Raw genomic sequence first — 22,229 nt, forward strand, 5'->3', positions numbered from 1 at the left:
GTGACCAGCCTGAGCCACGCTGGGGCTCGGCTCAGCGGTGGCAGAGCTGGCCCACACTCCAGGTTTGGAGGGTGTCTGTGCCCTTCTCCGTCAACAAGTGTCTGTGGACCATCTAGGACGTTCCAGGTCCTGCCTCAGATATTGGAGATGCTGAACAGGTAAACAGTAGCTTCACACCTTCCATTCTCCCTGAGTCAAATGCTCACTGAACACTGGGCTCTGGCTGTCTGGACGGAGCCCACGCAGCACGGACAAGAGCAGGACCACTCACGCTTCCGCACACAGAGGCCTGCGGCGGTGCACACGCCTGTGCTGGGCTAGCCACTCGGCCTGGAGCCCTGCGGGTACTTTGGGAAGTCTGAGCACCCTCACACACAGGTGCGCGGGGAGGCCCAGAGGCTCTACTGCAGGTGTGGGTTTGGTCATCGCCGAAACCCTCATGTTCCCCAAGCAGCCTCCCCGTGCCCACGTCTGCACGGGCAGGCTGCAGCCCCTCCAGTCCACTGCCGTTCACAAACCTTCCTTAGGAGCTCTGTGTCCCCTGACAGCCAGCTCCTGACGGCAGCAGTGACGTCATACAGGAACCCAGGTGGCCCAAAGCTGGTGCAGCGTCCCCAACCCGGGGCAGTTTGCTGCCAAGGCTGGGCCAGGTTTTGTGTGCTGTAGCAGGCTGTGCCTGGGGAGCAGCTGCATGCCCACACACCTGTTCCAGGATGCCTGACTTGGGGCTGGGAACCGGGCAGTCCAGCTGCCGGAGCCCACGGCTGCCCTCAGGTTGTGTGTCTTGAGCGAGGTGCTGGTGTTGACTCTACAACTCTGAGCAAGCTCCTCATCCTCAGCAAGTTCCCAGCAGTAGCTAGAATGAGGACTGCAAGGCCGTCAAAGGTCTGCACACTCTGCCACCTAACAGCAGCAGGAAGGTCGGGGAGCACCAGGGCTGCAGACGGCGGGCTCCTGGCTCCTGCCCAGGCCAGGTCAGTCGCTAGGCCTCGTTTCTTAGATGGAATCACAATGCTCATTTCTTGCTGTGATTCTTTGAGGGATAGAGTTTAAACGTTTACAAAATTCTCTGCAAACTCAAGGGTTGCAGAAATTTTGGGAGTATAAAGAACAGGCTGGATGATTAAATAGACTGAACTCCCCTGCTTTGCTCTCGTGGTGAACCTGGCCTCTCTGCCATCAGGACACAGCACACCTGCCCATCTCTCTCCGCCTCGGCCTCTGCCATCCAGCACAAGGGCTGCAGCAGCCCAGCCTGCACCATCTGTCCCTGCCAGCGACTGGAGTCAGCTCTCAAAGCACCATCACCACGTCCCTGGAGGCCTCGCCCTGCTCTTAAACCCCTGGCTCCTCACTACAGTCAGCTCCCGTGTGGTCTGGCCCCCTGACCTTGCCTCTCTCTGGAAGGTTCCAAATCCATTTCCACTGGACCGTGGCCCCTGCTTCTCCCTGGCCAACCTATCATCTAGGATGAACTCAATCACTCCCCACATACCAACCCGGGACCTGGGTTGGGACCCTCGCAGCCTGGGTCCCCGGGGTTCGCCTGCTCTGGGGTGGCTCTTTTCTGAGGTCGCTTTGAGACTCCTTGGACTCTCCTGCAGCTGGAGACCAGCCCCAGGGAGCTGCTACTTCACCAGTGGCTGCTGGACCCTGGGACCTAGGGAAGGTGCTGAGCGAGCCACGGGGTCCGGGCCTGGTGGGTGACGGCAGGAGCCCGCTCTCAGCTTCCGCGTGGCATCCGTCCCACGCGGCACGTCCACAGGAGCCTGACCCGAGCCCTTTGACCATTTGCCCCTCCCTAGAGCTTTGATCTCTGCATTGTAACAGTGTCCCCTGACCTGATGGGACGCAAGAGAGTGAGGCACGTGAGACTTCCGTACAGTTGCTTGAGCGGCTCTGGGGAGGCCGGTGTACAGCTGTCACCGCTGCCTCCACGGCTCCTGCTCAGCCTCTGCAAGGGACCTGTGGCGCCCCACACACTGGGCACTGTCACGTTGAGAGTGTCCAGCGGGAGACGGGCCTGCAGCAGGCACCTGCTCCTGGGAGCAGGGGCTGAGAAGAGGCCACTTTCGTGTTGAACGCTTACCGATTAGAACACCTCTGGACCAGGACTTGCATGACAGTTCCTGCCAGGGCTCAGCTGTGGGTCTCTGTAAAGCCGTGGTTCTCCTCCTCTGTCAGCTGGTAGCAGGTTAGTGGGAGTCATGAGCTCAGAGCTCCACTCACACCTGCATGGTGCCCTCCAGCAATGACCCCGAGGCCAGTGCGGCATGACCCTGGGTTCCATTCCCAGCCCTGCAGAAGAACAAAACAAACAGTGAAGACCGGAGCTGGGTCTGCTGCCCGCCACTGCGGATGGTTCCGGCATCCAGAGTTCTTTCTCAGTGTGATCTCTTGCAATCCTGGACTTTGCTCTGAATTCATGATACCAAAAGCCACAATCACACAGTAAGCAAAGAACTGAGCTCGTTAGCTGACCCCTGTAGTGGGCCTAGCCAGTGCTCACTCCCTGACAGCCTGCTCTGCCATTTCCTCAGCTCGGCTCTTCCGAGGACTCGTGAGAGGGTGACCCGCCTCAGTTCCTGCTCACCAAGCACAGAGCAGGCCCTCTGGATCCTCTCCTGCCCGGAGTGGGATGGGAGCGTCGTGGCCCTGTGCTTGGGCTTGGTCTGAGGGAGAGAGGTTCTCCGTTCGGGAGTAAGTTTTGTATTTTATTTTTAAAAAGATGGTCCTACATGAAGCATATGAGCTGGGAGGGCGCCTGACTCGATGCCCAGGCAGAGGGCTCGTGTCCCGCCATCCAGGCCGCACCTTCTCTGGCGTAGACCTTCTCTGGAAGTCTTCAGGCTCTGACGTGAGGATCTTCTCCTCTGCTCGAGGGATGTGAATCCTCTGGTCCTCACGCTTGATTGTCGACCTTCCTGGGTCACGTGAAGAACAGGTTCCAGAGGCCCCTGGGCTTGGGCGAGTCTGCCCTCAGAATCGTCAGCTGGAGAAAGACGCCATTAGGAGCAAGGCCCTGAAAGGGACGCTGCCTGCTGTGGGTCGGGGAGGCCGGGTCCTGTGCTGCGTCGGCTTCTGCTGGCCAGTTCCACCTGGCTCTGCCTCTGCAGGGCGCCCTCAGCTGGGCCGAGTGGGGGACCCGCAGGGGGATGCCCCTCCTGAGACCGCCCAGGAGCCCTGTGGGTGCGGCAAGGGACCAGGCCCACGGCCGTCTTCCGTGTGTCCTCCTGATCCCTTTGGTCCAACCCCTGCTCCTCAGGCTCTGCACAGAGCCAGAGGCTGAGTTCCAGACCCAGCATTTGCTTTTCCCAAGTGAACTCCGGCACACGCCAGGCGGGCTTGCCTGGTGCCTGCAGGTGGACCTGCTCTGCCTTTCAGCTCCTCCTGGAGGCCCCCTTGTGCCTGGTGCCGCCCGGGCCCTCCTCAGCCGGCTGTGCTGGCAGGGTGTTAAAGGAGCAGGAGGCCCAGGGGCCATGCACCTGACTCTTAGCAGATGGTGGCTTGTGACTCCCATTTCAAGCAAGTCTTTCGTCGAATAAGAAATGACAAACCTTCCCTGCAGCCGTGCAGCCCTGTTGGACTTCGGGATGCACATGCATCCAGTGTTTTGGCACTCCTGCCCCTAACACCTCACATAGCCAGATGCAGCAGCCCACAGACAACCGAAACAGCCCTTTCCTGAAGTGCTGACCCCAAGCCCCCAGTCCACAGAGGCGAGGCTGGGTCTGCAGGCCTCACCCCGTCCTCCCCTGGAATCCACATGCTCAACAGAGAGGTTTCCTGGGTGGGGTGGACCTGCTACTCCACCTTGGCAGGGGCTCCCCGGGCCTGAGGCTGGAGCCACACGATGCTCCCACTGCTCTCCAAGCTGTGTCCCCACCTCGGAGGCAATGGCACCTGCTGACTGGTGTGGACCCACACGCGCACTGTGCCTGCTCTCCCTGACTCTGCTGCCACCTGGGCTGTGGCTGCGCACGGCGAGGGGTGGTAACAGTAGGCGTCTGTGGTGGGGTCCAGCCTGCTCCTGGGCAGCTCCCGAGTGCTGCTGCTGATGACGCGGTCGCTGTCCACGCTCTGCAGCTGAGACGCCACCTGCCCCGGAGCACTTCAGCTTCCCGCCATCCCCTGAGCAGCATCCCCAGCAATTCCTCCTCCCACAGCTGATCTTGGAATACTTCTTTCTAAACCAGTAAACAGAGGACAAACGGACAGGTACGGAGCCACATCCAGAACCACCCCTGGGGCCGTGGTGTGGCGTGGAGGCAGGGGACCAAGGCAAAGCTGTGCTCCTGTGTCGCTGGAGAACACACAGCCAGAGGCATGCTGGTCAGAAATTCCTGGGTCCTCAGCAACAGCGCATATACTGACCCTCTGCTGGCCACCCTCTGCAGGCCTCCTGGCGGCATCCTGCCTCATTGACAGTCACACCTCCGTCACTCCTTGGTGCTGCCTGCAAGCCACAGTCTAATGCTGGTGCTTGGAGCAGCTCAGCATGTCTTCTCCTCAGGTGAGGGGTCAGTGTCTCCAGCACCACGGTGACCACAGAATTCATGAGGGCCACAGAGACTGTCCACCTCTAGTGTTCTGCTGAGACCCCCCCAATTTGTGCACACTCTGGTCTAGAGTGCATGACAGATACAACTCAGTGGATCCTCAAGACACCTTGAGAAACGCATTCTCTGGCTTCCCTTCTACGAAGTGGGACTCCAGTTTGTGTAGGAGGACGGAGGGGTCTGTGAAACGAAGCAGTCCACCCGACTCCTGCCAGTGTCCAGCCAAGCCCATCTTGCCTCTTCCATTGTTGAGCAAGAAGTCTCCAAGTCAAGCCCAGCACTGTCCTCCAGGCCCCCTCCCTGCTCAGCAAAGGCCCTGCGTGTCCCGAAGGCCTGCACCTGATGGTCACAGTTCACCTCCACAGCGACGTCCACAGCATCACGTGCAGAGTCCCTGTTCCACCTGTGGGAAGCCACCGTCCCACTGGGGGTCGCTGCCTGGCCAGGGAGTTCAGGAAGTGTGCCGCTGTCTGTGCGCAGTGGACACCTCCTTCGTGCGTGGCATGGTGCCTTTGCCAGGCCAGCTGGCTCTGGGTGAAAGGCTTGGTCTGACAAACAGTGACTGTTTCCTGGGACAGTCCCCAGCTGGCTTCTCAGACTCAGAGACGGCTGGAGATCTTCACTCCAGACGCTCTGCCACCGTGGACGAGGAGACCCAGGACGGTCTGGGAGGAGGGGTGGGGAGGGGACAGCCTGACGGGACTTCAGACAGCTGACCATTGCGTTCTCAAAGGAAAAGAGTCCACAGACGTGCAGCCGCATGCTCAGCCAGGCGGCGAGGTCGGCGGGGGATGCCAGCCCTGTGCCCTGGCACAACCAGGGGAGCCCACACCCTGGGCCCTAGAGCTGTGCCTCATGAGCGGCTGATCCGGGAATGGTCTCTTACACAGGACACAGGCGTGGGCCCTTCGAGAGTGCTGGAAGGTGGCAGCCACTTCCCTCTGGGCCCAGCCCAGGCACCGCCCAGCCACCTAGACAGCCCTTGTTGCTCTAGCCAGGGTCCTCAGCACACAGTGGACAGCGTGGCAAGCTGCCAGATGAGAACAGGGCAGCTCTCAAAGTCTCCAGTGGGAAGGAGGACGAAGCCCTGTTCTCCGCGTCAGACACGGAGGCCGCACCTCCCCTGCACTCCCACCCGGTCTTGTCTAATTCACTTGGCGCGCCCATGTGCTCCCTAGTTAGAGCATCCACACAGAGGCCCTGGAGTGCCCAGCACGGGGCTGCAGAGTGAGCAAGTCGGTGCCCATGCCACCAATCCCTGGAAGCCCATGGCCTGTGCAGGGCCCGCTCCAGGGGTGCTGTGTGCACCGAGCTTGCGGGCCATAAGCAGCCATCCAAGGCTCCTGGGGAGACAGCGCGCAACTGTCAGACTTTAGGAGGAGAAGAGCTTTCTGGGCCATTACTGCTTCCCACGCTGGCAAACCGGACCTTGGGCGGGCTGACATGGAGCCTTCCATTACACAGGAGCTTGGAGGTGGTCCTGAGCCGCCCAGGAAGGAGGAAGGCCAGGAAATGCACCAGACGTTCCAGATCCCTGGGTTGCTTCCGAGGGGAGTTGTTCTGAGCTCCAGAGGCTCCAAGGCACCCTTCCTGGGTGCCCATCAGTACGAAATCTGGACACAGATAACTTGCAGAGATTTCCAGGTTGCTGGTGACTGTCGATCAAATGCTGACGTGGTCCTGCAGGTGTCCCCAGCCAGCAGAGTAGCCCTAGGAGATGGGCAAGAGGCCAAAGCCCACAGTTACGGTGCTGAGCAAAGCTGGGGATGCCAGAGACGTGTCTGCTAGATGGTGTTGGGGGGGCAGGGCTGGGAAAGGCAGGTCCCCACCAGACCCTGTGCAGGGTGCTGGTGCTGAGCTGGGCTTCATCTGGGCAGGTTCGTTTCCATGGGATGACAGGAAAGGAAGCTAGATGAGAGTAGAATGCGTGCTCGGTGGACATGGAGGCTTCACAGTCTAGAGAGCAGCCAGCCAGTGACCTGGAATTTGAAAAAAGGACAACGCCACTCTGAACACCCCTGACTATCATTTAAATAAGTCATGCTTTGCGGGAGAAATACCATAGTCTCCCCTTATCCGTAGTCTCACTCCAAGTTGCAACTACCTGTGATCAACTTTGATCTGAAAATATGTGGGAATTTTCAGGAATGAAGAGTTCAGAAGTTTTGAATTGTACGCCATTCGGATGCATGGTGAGATCTCACGCTGGCTCGAGGAACTCCGCGTGCACACCTCCCACCCTTCCGTCCCTCTGCAGCCAGCCGCTTGTCAGACCCTTGTCGCGTTGGGATGACCTCACTTTACGAGGACCCCACAGCACCAGGGTTGTGATGCTGACGTTTCAGATACGCACAGAGAAGCTATGGAGGGTTTCTTTTAAGTGAAAAGTGACAGCTACTGACTTAATAAGAAAAAAGATCATATGCTGAGTTTGCTCAGCCCCACAGTGAAGCATCGTTGTTCATCTCTTACTGTGATTTGCGAGTCAGACTTCAGCGCAGGAGTGTGTGCCCCAGATAAGCTTGGCACATTGGCTCGCACGCTCGCCTGGGTGTCGGGCACCCGCTGGGATCCTGGAGGCATCTGCTGCAGGAAGGGGACACTGTGCAGAAGGAGCTGGGGGGCTGGCGTGGCTGCGGGAAGTCCAAGAGGAGGCTGCAGCCACAGCCAGGGCCACCGGCGGCGTGCTCAGGGACCGCGCCAGTGGTGCAGCTTCCCTGGGCTCCCGCCCCACCCCCAGGTAAGAGGAAGCCCCACGTGGACACCCTTCCATCTTAATAAAGAACCTCTAGCATCGAGAGCATGCAGGGCCTGCACCAGGCCGCGGGCTCGAGGAAGGAAGCCGGTGTGCCAGCCCGACACTGCTCTGGGGCCGGCGTGATGAGAGGCTCTCCTGTTCCTCTTAGCTTCATTTCCTTTTCTTTTCTACATGTGCTACTTATGTAACTAAAAGTTGCAGTTTTAAAAGAAGCTGAGCTGTGCCCAACCACAGTGCACACTGTTCAGAAGGCGGCTTTTAAAACTCGGGGTGCCTGCGGGGGCGTGCCCGCTGGAGCCACTGGCCAGCCTAGTGTGGCGGCAGCTGCCGGGCTGAGTGCCGCGTGCTCTGCCCTCGCTGCTTTGCACCCTGAAGAGAGGGCTGAGTCACTCTGGTTTTGCTTTTATTGATTAACACATGTTATTTTACTACAAAGGCCGAGCTTCTCCACAGACTCACGGAGGAGAACGTCTTACCCACAAACCACAAAAGAGGAAGGACTCCCAGGATGCGCAGAGGAAATTGCACCACTTTGTAAGATGAACAGTGTTTCATAAAGATGTTAATGGGAGACGCAGCCCACAACAGGGCAGGGCTGCAGGCGCTGAGCAGGAGAGGTGTGTGGGGCTCATCTGCAGAACTGTGATCAGCCCATCGCAGACGACGGTTCTCAGGGAGCCGTAACAGCAGCGTCTGCCTCCTCCACTGCCCAGCTTGCTGACCAGCAGCTCCGTCTGCACCTCTTGCCACAAGTCCAGGAATTCCCATGGGCGTGGACGTGATGCCACGCCCCTGGTTGAGGCAAGCGTGGAAGCCCAGCTGGCTGCCGCTTAGAGGGACTCAGACAGCGTCCATCACCCCTGCTGCAGTGACCACAGGGTTGGGCTGCAGTGGCAGGGCTGGTCACTGTGGAGTGTCCCCCATGGGTTGAGAGAAACACTGGCCACGCTGGCGCTGGTGCTGCACGTGGCTGCCAGGACCAGACAGCTTGGCCAGAGCACTCTGTGCCTGTTGTAAGGAATCTGCTCCAGCAGAGCAGGTGACCGCTGCAGACGCGGCCCTCTGGCGCTCTGGGCCAGGGCCTCCCGCCAGCCTCACTAGGTCCTGGGCATGCAAGCATCGCATGTTCACTGAAGTACCGCGAGGAGCCCAAGTGCTTCCCCTGAAGACCCAGCACAGAAGCACGTGCCTGAAATCCGATTGTCACACGGGAAGGGCCCTGGAACAGTGGGGTCGTGAGCAGACTCACAGGGTGCACTTCTGACAGCTCAGGTCCTTGATGCAGGGCCTCTGCTCTGGAGCAGGCGCTTCCACGTCCCTCCCAGCCCGAGGTGGGCCTCCCAGCAGGGCCTGGCAGGTCCTCCCAGACCAGGGGCTGCACTGCTGAGTGGCTTGCACACCTGATCCCCACAGGGTACAAGGGCTGCTGCAAGGCAGGCTGGCGGGCAGACCCGTCTGCAGAGCGGCTTGGAGGAGACAGGCCCCCGGCTGCCCGGAGACTCCCTCCTGCCCTGCGTCGTGTGGGGCGGCAGCTGCCTGTCCTGTCCTGCTCTTCTGCTTCTCTGCCGTTGCCTGTAGGGGGTGCCTGTGGGCAGGGAGGTGCCAGGAGGACCGTTCTGGCTCCTCACAGATGGGGCTGATGGGGAGGCCTGAACGCTGTGCTGGCCAACAGAGAGCTGGCCACCCTGCAGAAAGGGGCTGTGTGTGCATGCTGTGCACCTGGGCACACATGTTCCCAAACCCTGAGACACGTGGTATGTTGAAAACTCACACTCCACTTGTGGGGATGGCTGATCTCTGCGACCCTGCAGCTGGGGTTGGGCCTGGGACGCTTTTCGTAAGTTCTCTGCCATCTTTGGACTAAAGACATCAATAGGGCAGGTGCTGGCTGTGCTGGCTGCCTGACGTCCTGTGGCAGGGGACAGCCTGAGGCCTGGGTCCTTGGCTGCTGTGGGACATTTGCTCACAGGCAAAGCCTGGAGAAGGAGGGCGGAGAGCCAAGGGCCTGAGGTCCCTGCCGCGTTGGCACAGGCCACACAGCCTGGTGTCCCGAAAGCCTCACACCCAGCAGGCTGAGAGAAGCCAAATTAAGAAACTGACGTCCATGCACACGCTGAGGGCCTGCGCCCCCAGCCCTGGAGCTCAACTACGTGACAACCCAAGAACCGCGCCCAAGTGTGGATCCAGCATCCGTGTGTTTGCATGAGTTCACGTGTGTGACAGTGCGCCTTGGCCTGGGGCAGGGGCTCAGTGGCCGACGCTTGCCTAGCATGTGTGAGGCCCTGGGTTGGAGTCTCAGCACCGCATAAAAATAAGCAGATAACAGTATTGTGTCTACATCTAAAAGAAACCACCACCTCCGTGCCTGAGTCTCAGGCCCAGGCCCAGCCTGTCCACGGGCGGGCATCACCAGCCCACACTGAGGAGGCGACGCTCCCGTGGAAGGGCAGGCATCGTGTGGATGCAGACATGCCCGCCCTGGCGTCTCTGGACATCTCACCACGCGGTGCCGCGGTTCCCCCTCCCCCAGCAGCTCTGTGGCGTGGTCTGGTTGGCACGTGAGAGTTTTCCAGCCGAGGGCTTCCCGTTCTTCAGGTGCACAATTCCAAGGCTGATGGCCATGTCAGGCCTGCCAGCAGCTCGTGGTGACCTTGGTGAAGGCCACCCAGGGAGATGGTCTGCAGGCTGGGAGTCGTGGGAGGGCTTGGTCCAGGGTGTCTTCCCATCCATGGCCACTTCCTCCCTTCGAACCTGCCACAACTTGCCCACTCGTCTCTGAGGCTCCTCGGCCCTGGAGGCCCTGTCCTCCTTGGTGGTCTCCAAGCAGCAGCGGCACCGCTGCCACCCTGCTCAGGAGCCTCCCGTGTCGCTGCTGTCCAGGCCCCACGGTCTCGCAGACGTGCAGGCCCCTGGCCTCAGCCACACCCAGCCAGACCCTTGGGTCCTGTGCCTGCCCGTCCCTGCCCGAGAGGAGCTCTCTGCCCCTCGGCACCCCTTCCTGCCTGCTGCCAGCCCCGCAGCCCCGGGTCGGGTTGATAGAGGTGAGTCCCCACCAGCTCTGGCTCGCTGGCTGAATGTGGTCCAGGGCGGGTCTGTCTGTCCTGCCCGCCCCGTCGCACTAGCCCAGAGTGGGCGGCATGACCGAGGAGCCCTCTGGGTCCCAGCGTGGCCCTGAAACCACGGGAGAGAGCGCTGTGTTCCTGCGGTGGGCAGGACCACCTGCGGAGCATGCCCAGCCCCTGTCCTTCCTGACTCTCTGCTTCCCTTCCAGGCCTACATGGAGGACCACCTGAAGAACAAGAACCGGCTGGAGAAGGAGTGGGAGGCGCTCTGTGCCTACCAGGCGGAGCCCAGCAGCTCCCTGGTGGCCCAGAGGGAGGAGAACCTGCCCAAGAACCGCTCGCTGGCGGTGCTGACCTGTACGTACCCAGCCCGGGAGCCCCGGCAGGGCCAGCACGGGTCCCACACATGCGGGTCATTCCCTCCCACAGCCACATCTGGCCCCATCACGTGGTCTGCCAGCCCCTCCCCTTACCACCTGCAGACCTGCGCCCCCTCTGAGGACCAGTGCCCTGTGCCCTGCAGCCGTCCACAGCCAGGCGGCTCAGGCCTGGTCCAGGGCCACTCCCCATGGACCGCATGGCAGAGGCCTAGGTGTGGGTCGGGGCACACAGCCCAGGAGGACAGCTGCCACACTGTGGCATGGACGCAGGCCTGCCCCTGCCCCAGAGCCTGCTCTGCATCTGCAGCTGGCCCAGCACCTGGGCTACCCAGTCATGGCCAGCACTGCCCTGTTGGCCTCCCAGCTGCTGCTGCAGACGTCCCTGAGCACCTTCCCTCTGCCAGGATCTAGAGACCCAAAGGCAGGTGTGGAGGAGGAGGCGGCTCATGGCCCCCACGGGGATGCGTGGGGCGGGCTCACAGGTGCCCAGGGGGCGGGCAGCCTGGGTGTGTACGTCCCCCTGCACCCACCAACCCAGGTCCACAGGCCCGGGGGATTTGGGCTCGATTCACTCTCAAACCCCCTCAGGAGGAGAGGGTGGCTCGGAGGCCACGTTCCAGAGGGGAACGTGCTCCAGGTTTGGGGAGAGCTGTGTGAGAGAGCTGCCCTGACGCCTCAGCAACCTCGGGACGAGAGGTCCTCCTCGGCGGCCACAGGCTGGAATGGGCAGAGCTGGACTCAGAGGGCAGGGGCCCGGTGATACCTCCTTCAGCGCCTCCCTTCCAAGCAGAGCCAGGGCCCTACGGGCCAGGGACCACCCGCCCCCCACCCCTCCACAGCTTTGCGCTCTGTGCTTGTCCTCGAGGGGCAGCTGGACCTGCGACCAGCCCTGGACCAGGGCCTCTGACGCTGGTGGTCTGCCTGCTCCCCGCAGCCGTGCCACCTCCCACTCTGCGTCTACTCGTGTGTCGTCTCCCTTTCTGTGACTTTCTTGGGGTTCGCTCGTCGCCCTGTGAGGGGTCTTGGCCTCCAGTGCCTCCTGCCCGTGTGCAGCACGGAGCGAGGGGTCCCGTTCGGGTTTCACCCCCGAGCACGCTGGGCACCTCCCCCCGTGTCAGGTGGGGAGGGCCCTGGTTCCCGTGCCAGAGCCCGGGTGGAAGCCCGGGAGGCAGCTCCCTCCTGGGGCTGCGCCTTCACCACGGGGCGAGAGTTCGCATTCGCGCTGGGCACCTCTCCTCGGACTCGCTCTCCCCGGTGCTCACTTCGGGTGCATTCACCAGAACTGGGGTCTTTTCTGTAAGAACCATTGGGGGCCCAGGACCCCAGCTGCCACCTCCCCGCTCCCGGTGCCTGTTGTGGACGGAGCTGTACTGCTCTCTGCTAGATGGAACCAGGTTCCCTCCACCCTGCCCCTGCTCTCGCCATGTGCTCATCTTACACGTGTTTCACACCTTCAAGTCACTAGACAGACAGAATAGATGGGACAGATGTGGCCCCGCTGCCCATCCTGCCTCCATACTGGCCGAATCCGGCAGCAGGCCTTTTGCTGGTGTGGAGCCGGCTGTGCCCACCAGGCCCTGAGTATGCTGGCAGGTGCCCGAAGCCGCACCTTGTCCCCACGTCCTTCTGCAACCCGTGTGCTCTGGGCCATCTGTACTGCACCTGCGGAGCTGCTGCTGGAGCTGCGCCTTCTGCCCCAGGGCAGAGGTCCCTGAAGTGGCATGTGCCCTCCCTGGAGCACAGTGCCTGTGACAGCCCAGTGCCAGCCTTAGACCCCGCTGCTCCTGAGGGGTCTCCCTCCAGCCTGGCAGGGCTGCCCGCGCTCCTGTTAGGCATTCTGAAGCTCGCAGGTGGAAGCCCTGCTCCAGCTCGCCCACCGCACACCTGGCTCTCCCCACCGGCATGGCCGTGCCCCACGACACATGTGAGTTTGGTCTGGGATGAACTGTTCCAAGTTCCACGTATCACGACACCAAAGTTCCTCGGCTGCGTCTCTGAGTGCGGGCGGTCTCCTACGTGGTGAGGCCTAGCACTCCCCCCAGTCCCTGAAACCTGGGGACGTCCCCCATCTGGGCTCTGGGACAGCGTATGGCCCTGCAGCCCTGGAGGTCCAGCTGGAGAGTGTGCAGGGCCAGGGCTCCCTCCTGGGCTTGCAGCCGGAGTCTCCTGTGTCTGAATCTCTCAGGACGGCCCCATGGCCACTTCCCTCTACTTCTCCAAAAAGGCCTATCTCCGGACGCCTCGGGTCTGCGGGCCTGGAGTCAGGACATCAGAGGCTCGGCCACATCCCCTCCCACAGTCCTCCCTGATGTGTGGCTTGCTTTGTGTCCAGGCAGGTGTGATCCCACAGCTGCCCCTGGGTATTGTGTGCCTTGGTCTTTTGATTCTAAATAGCACTGCTTTTCCTTGACATGACTTTTCCTTGATAAAGGGACTCTCCTCCACAGCCCTCTCCGTTCACAGCCCGCTCACCCTCGTCAAGCTGGGCGATGTGTCCTCAGCCTGCAGGGTCTGGACGTGGCATCTTGGTGGGGCTCGGCAGGACAAGGAATGACTGCCAGAGACTCAGGGCTTCTGAGCAAATGCTGGCTGCAACTGGGGCTTCCACTGCCTGTCCCAGACGCGGGCTGGGACTCCACGAAACTTTTGGGGCCCAGGTCAGCTGTTGACAGCAGGTGCCTCCTGGAGAGCTGGATGGCAGGGTGGGCGTGGCTGGGACACCTCCGGGGTCAGCTCCCCGGGACTCTGCTCTGTCCAAGGCCAGACTCAGGCCCTCCTCCACAGAGGCAGGGCAGTGCAGACAGGGTCCCTCCAGCAGGAGCTGGGTGTGCTTCAGCTACACCAGTACCCCTGGCCCAGCAGGGCTCCTTGTGGGTTGCTTTCTGGGAGAGCTGCAGGGGACCCCATTTAGCTATTTAATAAGTGCAGTGCAAGGCCAAGGCTGGTGACCCTGATGCTGCAGGCCTCTGCCACCACTCTGGCCCCTGTCAGAGGTTGGCACAGGGGACCGGACAGGCTCATCTTCATTTGGCAGCTACCCTGCAGGCACTGGAGGGGGCAGGTCCTGTGTGTAAACTTCCTGGGATGTGGGGTGTCCGGCCCCAATACCCAGCCTATGGCCTTGGCCAGCTGTGGTGTCACATCCCCACTCAGCAGTCCCTGGCGGAACTCGGGCCCATCTTTGTTGGTGTTTGGTGATCTTCACGGTTGGCACTAAACATTTCCCGGAGGCGTTTCAAGCAGAAGGCCTGCTTGCTGAAGAGGAGTCGGGTGTGCAGGGAGGTACGGGTGAGCCTGGTCTTCACGCAGGACGCGCTTGTTGGGGCGGCCGTCGATGACCGCCCTGTAGTTTGTCTTAAGCTCCAGATTTGCAGACACGCCTGCTTAGCGTCTCGGTCTTGAAACAAACATGGCATCCTAACGTGTTCCTTTGCCCCACCTACGACAATTCGAGCGAACGTTCCTATGTATACTTGGCTGGAATCCTTAGGCCCAGCACCGACAGCAGGTGTGGGCTGGCGGGCCATCTTGGGCCGCATCTCCACAGCGTATCAGACCATCATGGACCCGTGAAATAGGAGAGGGAGCCCGTGGTCCCGGACGCTGAGGTCCACCGTCTCCACTGACGACCCAGCGAGACCCTCCCAGAGCAGCCACCAGCCCATCACGGAGGTCTCCGCACTGCCAGGACCCCACCATCAGAGGAAGGGCATGGCGCTATCTGAATCTGAACAGAACGTTGAGGGGCTGCAGAGCCCAGGAGGACACACAGCTGACCACTTGGTCAAAGAAGGCCCACTGCCGAGTGCCAGCCCGGCCGGGAGCTCTGCGGAGGTTGTGCTTCCAGCAGCAGCACCCAGGAGGGTATCCCCCAGGGAGCTGGGCGTGGGAAGCGCCACCTTAGAGGCCTGCTGCAAGGAGGCCTTCCACATAAGAGGGCCCAGGCAGGACAAGGACGGCCATATACTGGGTCCATTAGAGGCAGAGCCCCAGGAGCCTCCTCAGCACTCCGCGTGGTCACTCCTGCGCTGTGCCCAGGTAACATGAGTCATGGTGCACTGGGCACACGTCCTACAGACCCGACAGACTCGTTCGGGCTGCGTGTCCCAGTGCCACGCTGTGTCCAGCAGGGGCCCTTGCCTTGGCAGTCCCCAGGGGACTGTGTCCTTTAGGAAGACAGAGCTGATGCTTTGGAATATTGAACGCTTGCCCCAATGTCATCTGGTGAGCAAGGGGCAGGGCCAGAACTCACACCGAGTTCTGCCGATGTCGCCAAGCACCTCTTTAGGTCTTCCTGGACCTTGCTTTCTCCAACATGAAAAGGGAAACGTGTCCCCATGTCATCCATGGCAAGGAGTTCCAGCGCACAGAGGACACGTAGGCAGCTGCTTGTGTGGAAGTACAGAACCCGGGACATTGGTGCTGGCCTTGAAGAAGCACGGAGGCCAACATCCTCAGGAGGGGAGGCTCCAAGGCCCCCCATGAGATCTATGCCATGGGTCCTGGGAGAGGGCACCCCAGCAGGCACAGGCCAGGTGCGGAGCAGCGAGGCACACCCCCGTGCTCCTGGCTCCTGGGATCCTGGAGGAGCGTTGAGATCGCCCACTCGGCCAGACACCTCAGCCTGCTGTCGAGTCCAGAGCTGACCCTGTCTTTGCTCTTCACTTGCTCAAGGGGAGGCACGCTGCTCAGAGAACAGGAAGGAATGGGCGTGAGCGAGCCAGGCGCAGCTGAGGCCCGCGGGCTCCCCTCCCACCTGTGGTCAACCTCCCGCTGCTTCTGACGGTGCCACCTTACTAGACCTGGAGGCCCATCCTGGGATGCTCAGAACTCAAGGTTGCCATGTCCTTGGCCTCCATGGCACCTCTTAAAACATGAACCGGGAAAGCGAGTCACAGATGATGCAGAATTGCCCACCAGATGAAGCCTGGCTGCACGAGCCATCGCTTTGCCCCCCCACACAAACCCCCATGGACTGTGCTCTGGCCAGCGTGGCCCTGACCCTTCCAGGATGACTCCGTGTGTTTCCAACAGAGGCCCAAAGTGGCCCAACACTTAAACAAGGTCACCTCAAGTGGCTTTAAAAGCAACGTGTTGAACAAACCACACACTCCGTGGGGGTGGGGGCTCAGAAGCCTCCACAGACCTGCCCCAGCCCACACTGTGGAAGGACAGTAGGGGTCCCAGCCACTGTCTGTCCACAGCCGGGTGTGGCTCCTGTGCAGTGTCTCCATCTCACAGGGCCTCCCTGGCTTAGGAATCGCCCCTCAATGTCCTCATGAGAAGCTCCGGCACTCACCAGCTGTGCCAGCAGAAGCAGCGCATGCTGTCTCCGTGACTCACAGGCCAGGCGCGCTGTCCCTCGGCGAGAGGCACCACAGGGCAGTGGCTGAGCCTCTCTGGCCCTGTGTGGGGCCTGAGCATTCGCCACATGCCATGCACCAGACCTCTGAGTGCCGCCAGGAAATGGAAGCTGTGGTTTTTCTTCCTTGTCCCCAGTCCCTCTCGACCTGCTCCCAGCAGCCAGCAGCACAGGGACCTAAAATTGGCTGTTAAAAATATTGACAGTGAGGACTGGGCAACCCCAGAACCCCCTGGAAACAGGAGAAGCCATGCTCTTCACTCCAGAGTTCTGTGTAGGCTGCGATGCCCGGTGCACCCCCTGGGCAGAGTGAGCACTGGCTGGGGTCTTTGCCGGGCCAGCGTGGCCCTGGGCTTCTGGAACCTTGTGTGGGGTGGTATTCGCAGTGTTAGACGTCAGAGCCGACCAACTCTTCCTGGTGGACTTCATTTCTGTTTCCTGACACTACCGATTTTCACCCTCTGGGGAATAAATTTGTGCAGAAAGACCCCTGGGGCCCGCAGGACCAGAGCAGTAGTCACGGGCCAAGCACCCTAACAGAACTGCTGCCTGGATCGGTGGGCCCTTCCTGTCAGACCTGCCCCTCACGCTCCACAATGTGGGCACACATGCGCAGGTGTACATACATGTCTTGTGACATCTTGAAGTGTTCCGTCCCCTGGAAAAGTGCCGTTGGCATGTCACAGCCAATGGGAGGCTCTGGCCCCCAGGGCCCCCGTCCCCAGCAGGTGCACTGCCAAGTTCAGCCCCTCCTGAGACGTGTCCTTCCCAAGCCCTAGAATCTGCTGGTTCTTAAGAAGTGGGGTGAATTCATCTCCAAGAGAAAAGAAAGAAACAGGTGGCAGCCAGTCTGCAGGCCTGCGCTGCCTGGCCAGGCCGCCCTGCCAGCAGGGGCCTCCTCCACAGGAAGTGGCAAGACAGGGCAGGACGGGGAGCAAGCCCCAGTCTGAGCAAGGCTCCGCCGCTGGGGCCCGGTGTCCAGGGATGCTGTGTGTCCCCTGGAAATTCACGTGGGCGGGAGCCAAGCCGCTGGCCGTGGCCTCCACCAGGCCCCTGGTGTAGGAAGCGGGAGCTTTCGAGGTCCCCACCCTGGGGACTCGCCGGGCAGGTGTCGGCACCCCCATCCGCTCCCGAGACTTCCCTGGGGTCACACTGGGAAGTTCCTGGAGCCAAGGCAGAAAGGGCTGCTCCCAGGAGCCCACGGCATCGCTGCCGGCGGGTCTCAGGCAGGGCGAGGCGTTCTGCCCTTCGTGTCCAGGCCCCACTGTGCAGTTCTCCCGTTGCCTCTTTATCTACATTTCCGCTGGCTCTTACTCTCCTTTGGAGACTAGATCCCAGTAACCTCCGGGATTCAGCCACTTACCAAGTAGGAGACCTTGTGTTTGGATGGTGGCCTGTTGGTTGGTATTCGTGTTCGTCTATCCATGTGTGCGGTCGTCTGCCTGTTACCTGAAGGCAGAGGCCCTGAGGCCTAGAGGCCGCCTTGCACGTGAGGGCAGTGGACAGCACCGGGGTCCCCAATTCTGCCGGCTAGGGTCGGCCGCTTCCCCACACACCATTTCTATGCCCCTGTGCCACATGGTCATCCAGGGAGGACAGAAAGGAAAGACTCACCCCGAGGGACCCTCAAGGCTTGTGCTGAGCCAGGGCGGGCGCCAGGGTGGTGGGCCTGGGCGGCTCCCCCACTCTGCCGGATGAAGCGCTGGGCTGGCTCCTAACCGCAGCTCCTGGGTTGCTTGCAGATGACCACTCCAGGATCCTGCTGAAACCGGAGAACAGCCACAGCAACTCGGACTACATCAACGCCAGCCCCATCGTAAGTACACCTTCCTCGGGCAGCATGATGGTGCGGCATCGGGAGGGCCGTGAGCCAGTGACTGGCCTGGGCCAGGCGGAAAGGCTGGACTCTGGCTTCCCTGGGGCTCAGGTTGCCTGCCAGCCGAGCCCAGTGATGGTGGGCGGGAGTGAGGGGCCAGGCCATGGAGCTGGGGGTGGTGGGACGCAGAGAGGGCTGGCGTCAGCATGGACCTGGGACAGCTGTTGCCCGGTCCCCTCCCGACATCTGTCCTTGATTTCAGTCTAAGGGAAACATCAGGAATCTCTCTGAAATCCCAGGTTTGCAGCCACCAAACAGGGGCTGCCGAACGCAGTGTGTCCTCGAGAGGTCAGCGATACCCAGGACGCAGTGTGCCGGCCCACCCTCGGGCTGCAAAGGCATCTGGAGTCCTAGGCCCTCGTGGCCTTGGCCCAGCTGATGGCACACTGTGGTGTCCCCGGCTGCGTCCTCATGGCCACCAGCTGCCCCTGAGCACCACCATGGGGAAGTGAAGATGCCACCGTGTGGCCATCGCACCGTGTCCTGACCTATCACACCCATGCAGAACTCAAACTCAGCTTCCAAAAGTGACCTGAGGAGTGGCCGGTCCAGGTGCTCCACCTGCGCCACCCGGGCCCAGGCCTGGTGCAGGTGACTGTGAGGGGCACAGTGGACTCTGTCTCAGAGATCGGGTCCGTCCATCCAGGGCCTCTTGTCCGGAGCTGTCCCCTGGTCTTCTCAACGAGACTGATGCTGAGTCTCAAGCCCATGCCCCACGGGTCAGCTGGCTCTGGTCTCCCGAGAAGCCAGGGCGTAAGTGCCGGGATCCCGTTGCTGTGCGACGGCGGCACTGATGGTCACTCCACACCCAGGAGAAAGAAAAGCCGAGCTCTGCCCCTTGTCGTTCTTCCCTGCTGTCCCAGTCAGCTTTTGGCTGCTGCGACTAAAGGGCCTGACCAGCACAATTACAGAGCAGGAAGAGTTTACTAAGGGCTGGCGGTTTCAGAGGTCTAGTCCATAGAAGGCCGGCTCCATGCCTCAGGCTCAAGGTGAGGCAGAACATCATGGCGGGAGAGCGTGGCAGAGGTGATGCGAGCTGGTGGAGCAGCTCACATGGTGATTGGGAAGCAGAGAGGGGGCAGGAGAGGGAGAGAGAGTCCACTGGCCAGATGCAGAATATCTACCCCAAAGCCAGGCCCCAGCTCCCACCTCCTCCAGTCACACCTGCCACTTCAGTTAGTCCCTTGGGGGTTCATTCACTGATGGGCTTAGGACTCTCACAACCCAGCCGCTTCTCCTTGTAACCTTCCTGCATTCTCACGTGAGCTTTTGGAGACTCCTCACATCCAACCATAATACCTGGCATGACCCAAACAGCAGGGCCAGGATGAGAGGCACAGCCAGGGACCGGGGTCAGAAGGTGACCTCGGGGACAGAAGGGATCTGGGCAGCGCTTGGGTTTTTCCTTGGCTTCAAACCAAAATTCTCTTTTTCAAAGTTGGGTGTAAGGGTAGTCTAGAAGAAATCCAGGCTACCTCTGCTCTCTGAAGTACCTGGAGGCACAGGGATGACCTTCCCAGCACCCTTGAGTGACAAGCTGTGAGGACGACCCTGGCAGAGCCGGGAACCAGGAAGAGCACACCTGCCATGCTGGCACTCAGTCCTCAGCTCACGCCGACCCGAGCCGCTCGCAAGTCAGTCAGCATTTAGACGGAGGTCCCGCCCAGAAGGACACAGAGGCAGTGAGAGAGCCGCAGCTCCACGTGGGGCAGACTGAGGGTGCCCCCACACGGCCACGCAGGCAGAGCACATGGGCTCGTGACCAGGACGAGCCCCAGGCGCCCACTGACGCCGAGCAGCCTCGTCCTTCACTCCCGTTTGGGAAAGGAGGAAGGTTGCCTGGGGGTTGATTGGGATGCACCTGACCAGGCTGGGCGAGCAGCTGCCCAGGAAGTGCTGCAGGACAGACGCCCCAAGCGTCCCGAGGAAGGGGCCAGGCCTGGCTCAGAAAGTCCTCTGCCAATGCCTGTGTGCAAGGGGGGCGTGCCCTCCATGTTCACTTTAAACATCGAGGCCTGAGGACCAGCATCGAAACGGCTCCGTCAGCCTTCCTCCCACCAGCCTGTGGTCCGGACACCCCCTGCCCACTCAGCCTGCCGAAGGGCCAGGGCTGGCTCGGTGGAGCACCCTGGCTCAGTCCCTGCGCCATATAAGAGGAAGGAACAACGGAGGAAGAAGGGGTCCGGTGAAAGCCACGGCAGACCTTAGGAATGCAGTGCACACTCACTCAGAAAGATCCCTCCCCACGTTGGCCGCATCTTCTGGAGACACTGGGTGTGGGTGGAGCAGGCCAGGTGGGGCCCGCGGCATCTACTCGAGCCCCTGGCCTGTGCCCCTTGCTCCCCATGAGCTCCTGGGGCTCAGGACCTGGGTCTACTCCTAAAAGCAGTTGCCTGGGAGGCGGGGAGGTTCCTGCTGGTGTTCAAGCAAGCTAGGCCAGCGAGGGGAGAAGCCACCCGACACTCAAGGAGAGAACCCCAGCCCTCGCACACCACTGGGTTTTTTCCAGACTTTCGGGGGACACCTTGCTGTGTCCCATTTCATGTGACATCTTTCCGAGAAGCAGTCCACCAGAGGACAGTGGACTCAAACAGTTGGCCTTCCTCTTTCTGGGGGAAAACACAGTACAAGCAGAATCACACATCATTGTGCCTGGGTCCTGCTGCCTTCTGACCACCGGTCCTCGTGGGTCACTTAAATGGGTCACAGGGGGTTGTGTGTGACCCTGGCCTCTCCTGCATGCTCGTCACCACAGAAGCACTTCAGTACACAGACTCTCAGCACCACTGCAAGCACGCAGACAGGGTCCCTCCAAGAGGCTCCAGGATGGGCAGGTGTGTCTCGGGGTTGCCATGGAGACACACGTGTAGACCGTGTGCATGTGTGCATGTGGGACCCGGGGCTGAAGGGCACTTGGAGGTCATTCTGTCCAACTTCCCCACTCCCCACCGCCCACCTGATAGATGCAGAGATTGAGGTCCACAGGCATGAACAGACTTCCCAGGGTCACACAGTTGGTGTGGAGGAATGTGACACAATTCAGGTAAAAATATATTACAGAGACGGAAGACAGGAGGAGTAGGGTGAGGAGAAGGCTAAGTGCACAGGTTGGAGGTGGCCGGAGCAGGCCTGTGCTGTGCCCAGGACAGTAGAGAGGCAGGACACAGGTCAAAGGTGGCCAGAGCAGGCCTGTGCTGTGCCCAGGACAGTGGAGAGGCAGGACGCAGGTCGGAGGTGGCTGGAACAGGTCTGTGCTGTGCCCAGGACAGTGGAGAGGGAGGACACAGGGACAGTGGAGAAGCAGGACGCAGGTCAGAGGTGGCCAGAGCAGGCCTGTGCTGTGCCCAGGACAGTGGAGAGGCAGGACGCAGGTCGGAGGTGGCCGGAGTGGGCCTGAGCTTGCCCAGGCAGCGTGGCCCTGGCCTCACAGAGGCCTCACTGTGGAGCAGCCACAGACAGGTCCTGATGGCATCGGCAGGTGCACCTCCCCACGCAACCCCGTGCCAGGGCCCTTCCGGGAGCAGCTCCGCAGCTGAGCCGGGAGATGTGAGGCCCTGCTTGCCGCCCAGCCACAGCTGCTTCCCGAGTCCCTGGATTCCTCGTCTGACACTTGAGCAGATGGGCTTGGGGAGTTTTAAACTCGGCAGTTGAGACCTGTCACAAAAGTTGGCGCGTTTGCCCACCTGAAACCCCGGGCAGGGTTCTGCTCTTGGCCACGTCCCTCTCATTTTGAAAGCAGCGAAGCTGCTGGTTTGAAGGCCCAGATATTCAGACGTGCTGTTGCCTAGGTGCTCTGGGCAAGGAAGCATCCCGAGAGGGTGGTGGGTCTTCCCACTTACCCATAACTGGTCACAGTGGGGAGACGGGGTCTCCATAAACAGTCACCTCAGCAAATGCATATTTTACAGATCGAAACCCCTTACGTCTGCTGAACATGTTTTTACTGAAACATTTTAATTGGGGCTTTCAGTGAGAGTAGCATGATCTCACCTGCATTGTGTGTGTCCTGAATTTCAAAATGAGATCCAGTGTGAACTGCACACCCTGAACCGGTGCAGAGGCTCCCTGCTGCTGCCTCCTGCCAGCGTGGTTCCGTCCTGGTGGGAGAGCTGCCTGGGCTCCTTGGCTTGCCCTGTGTGGGCTCCTTGGCTTGCCATCTCCGTGAGCACCCGCTGTGCCCAGGCCTGGTGGGTCTCCCTCACCCAGACCTCACGCAGAGCCACATTTACGGT

At 61.0% G+C, this 22,229-nt stretch overlaps 1 protein-coding gene across 5 annotated transcripts in view; it reads left to right on the forward strand.

Annotated features, from left to right (window-relative positions):
• PTPRN2 (protein tyrosine phosphatase receptor type N2) overlaps positions 1-22,229 on the forward strand; it is a 712,067-nt gene that overhangs the window by 656,342 nt on the left and 33,496 nt on the right. For all 5 annotated transcript variants that reach the window (XM_079150661.1, XM_079150657.1, XM_079150659.1 and 2 more), the window contains 2 exons: positions 10,589-10,736; positions 17,864-17,937. In XM_079150661.1, coding sequence (XP_079006787.1) covers positions 10,589-10,736; positions 17,864-17,937 — 222 coding nt within the window. The remainder of the gene's footprint in view (positions 1-10,588; positions 10,737-17,863; positions 17,938-22,229) is intronic.

The sequence above is a fragment of the Sciurus vulgaris genome, assembly GCF_902686455.1.
Source record: "Sciurus vulgaris genome assembly, chromosome: 8".
NCBI classification, from domain to species: Eukaryota; Metazoa; Chordata; class Mammalia; order Rodentia; family Sciuridae; genus Sciurus; species Sciurus vulgaris.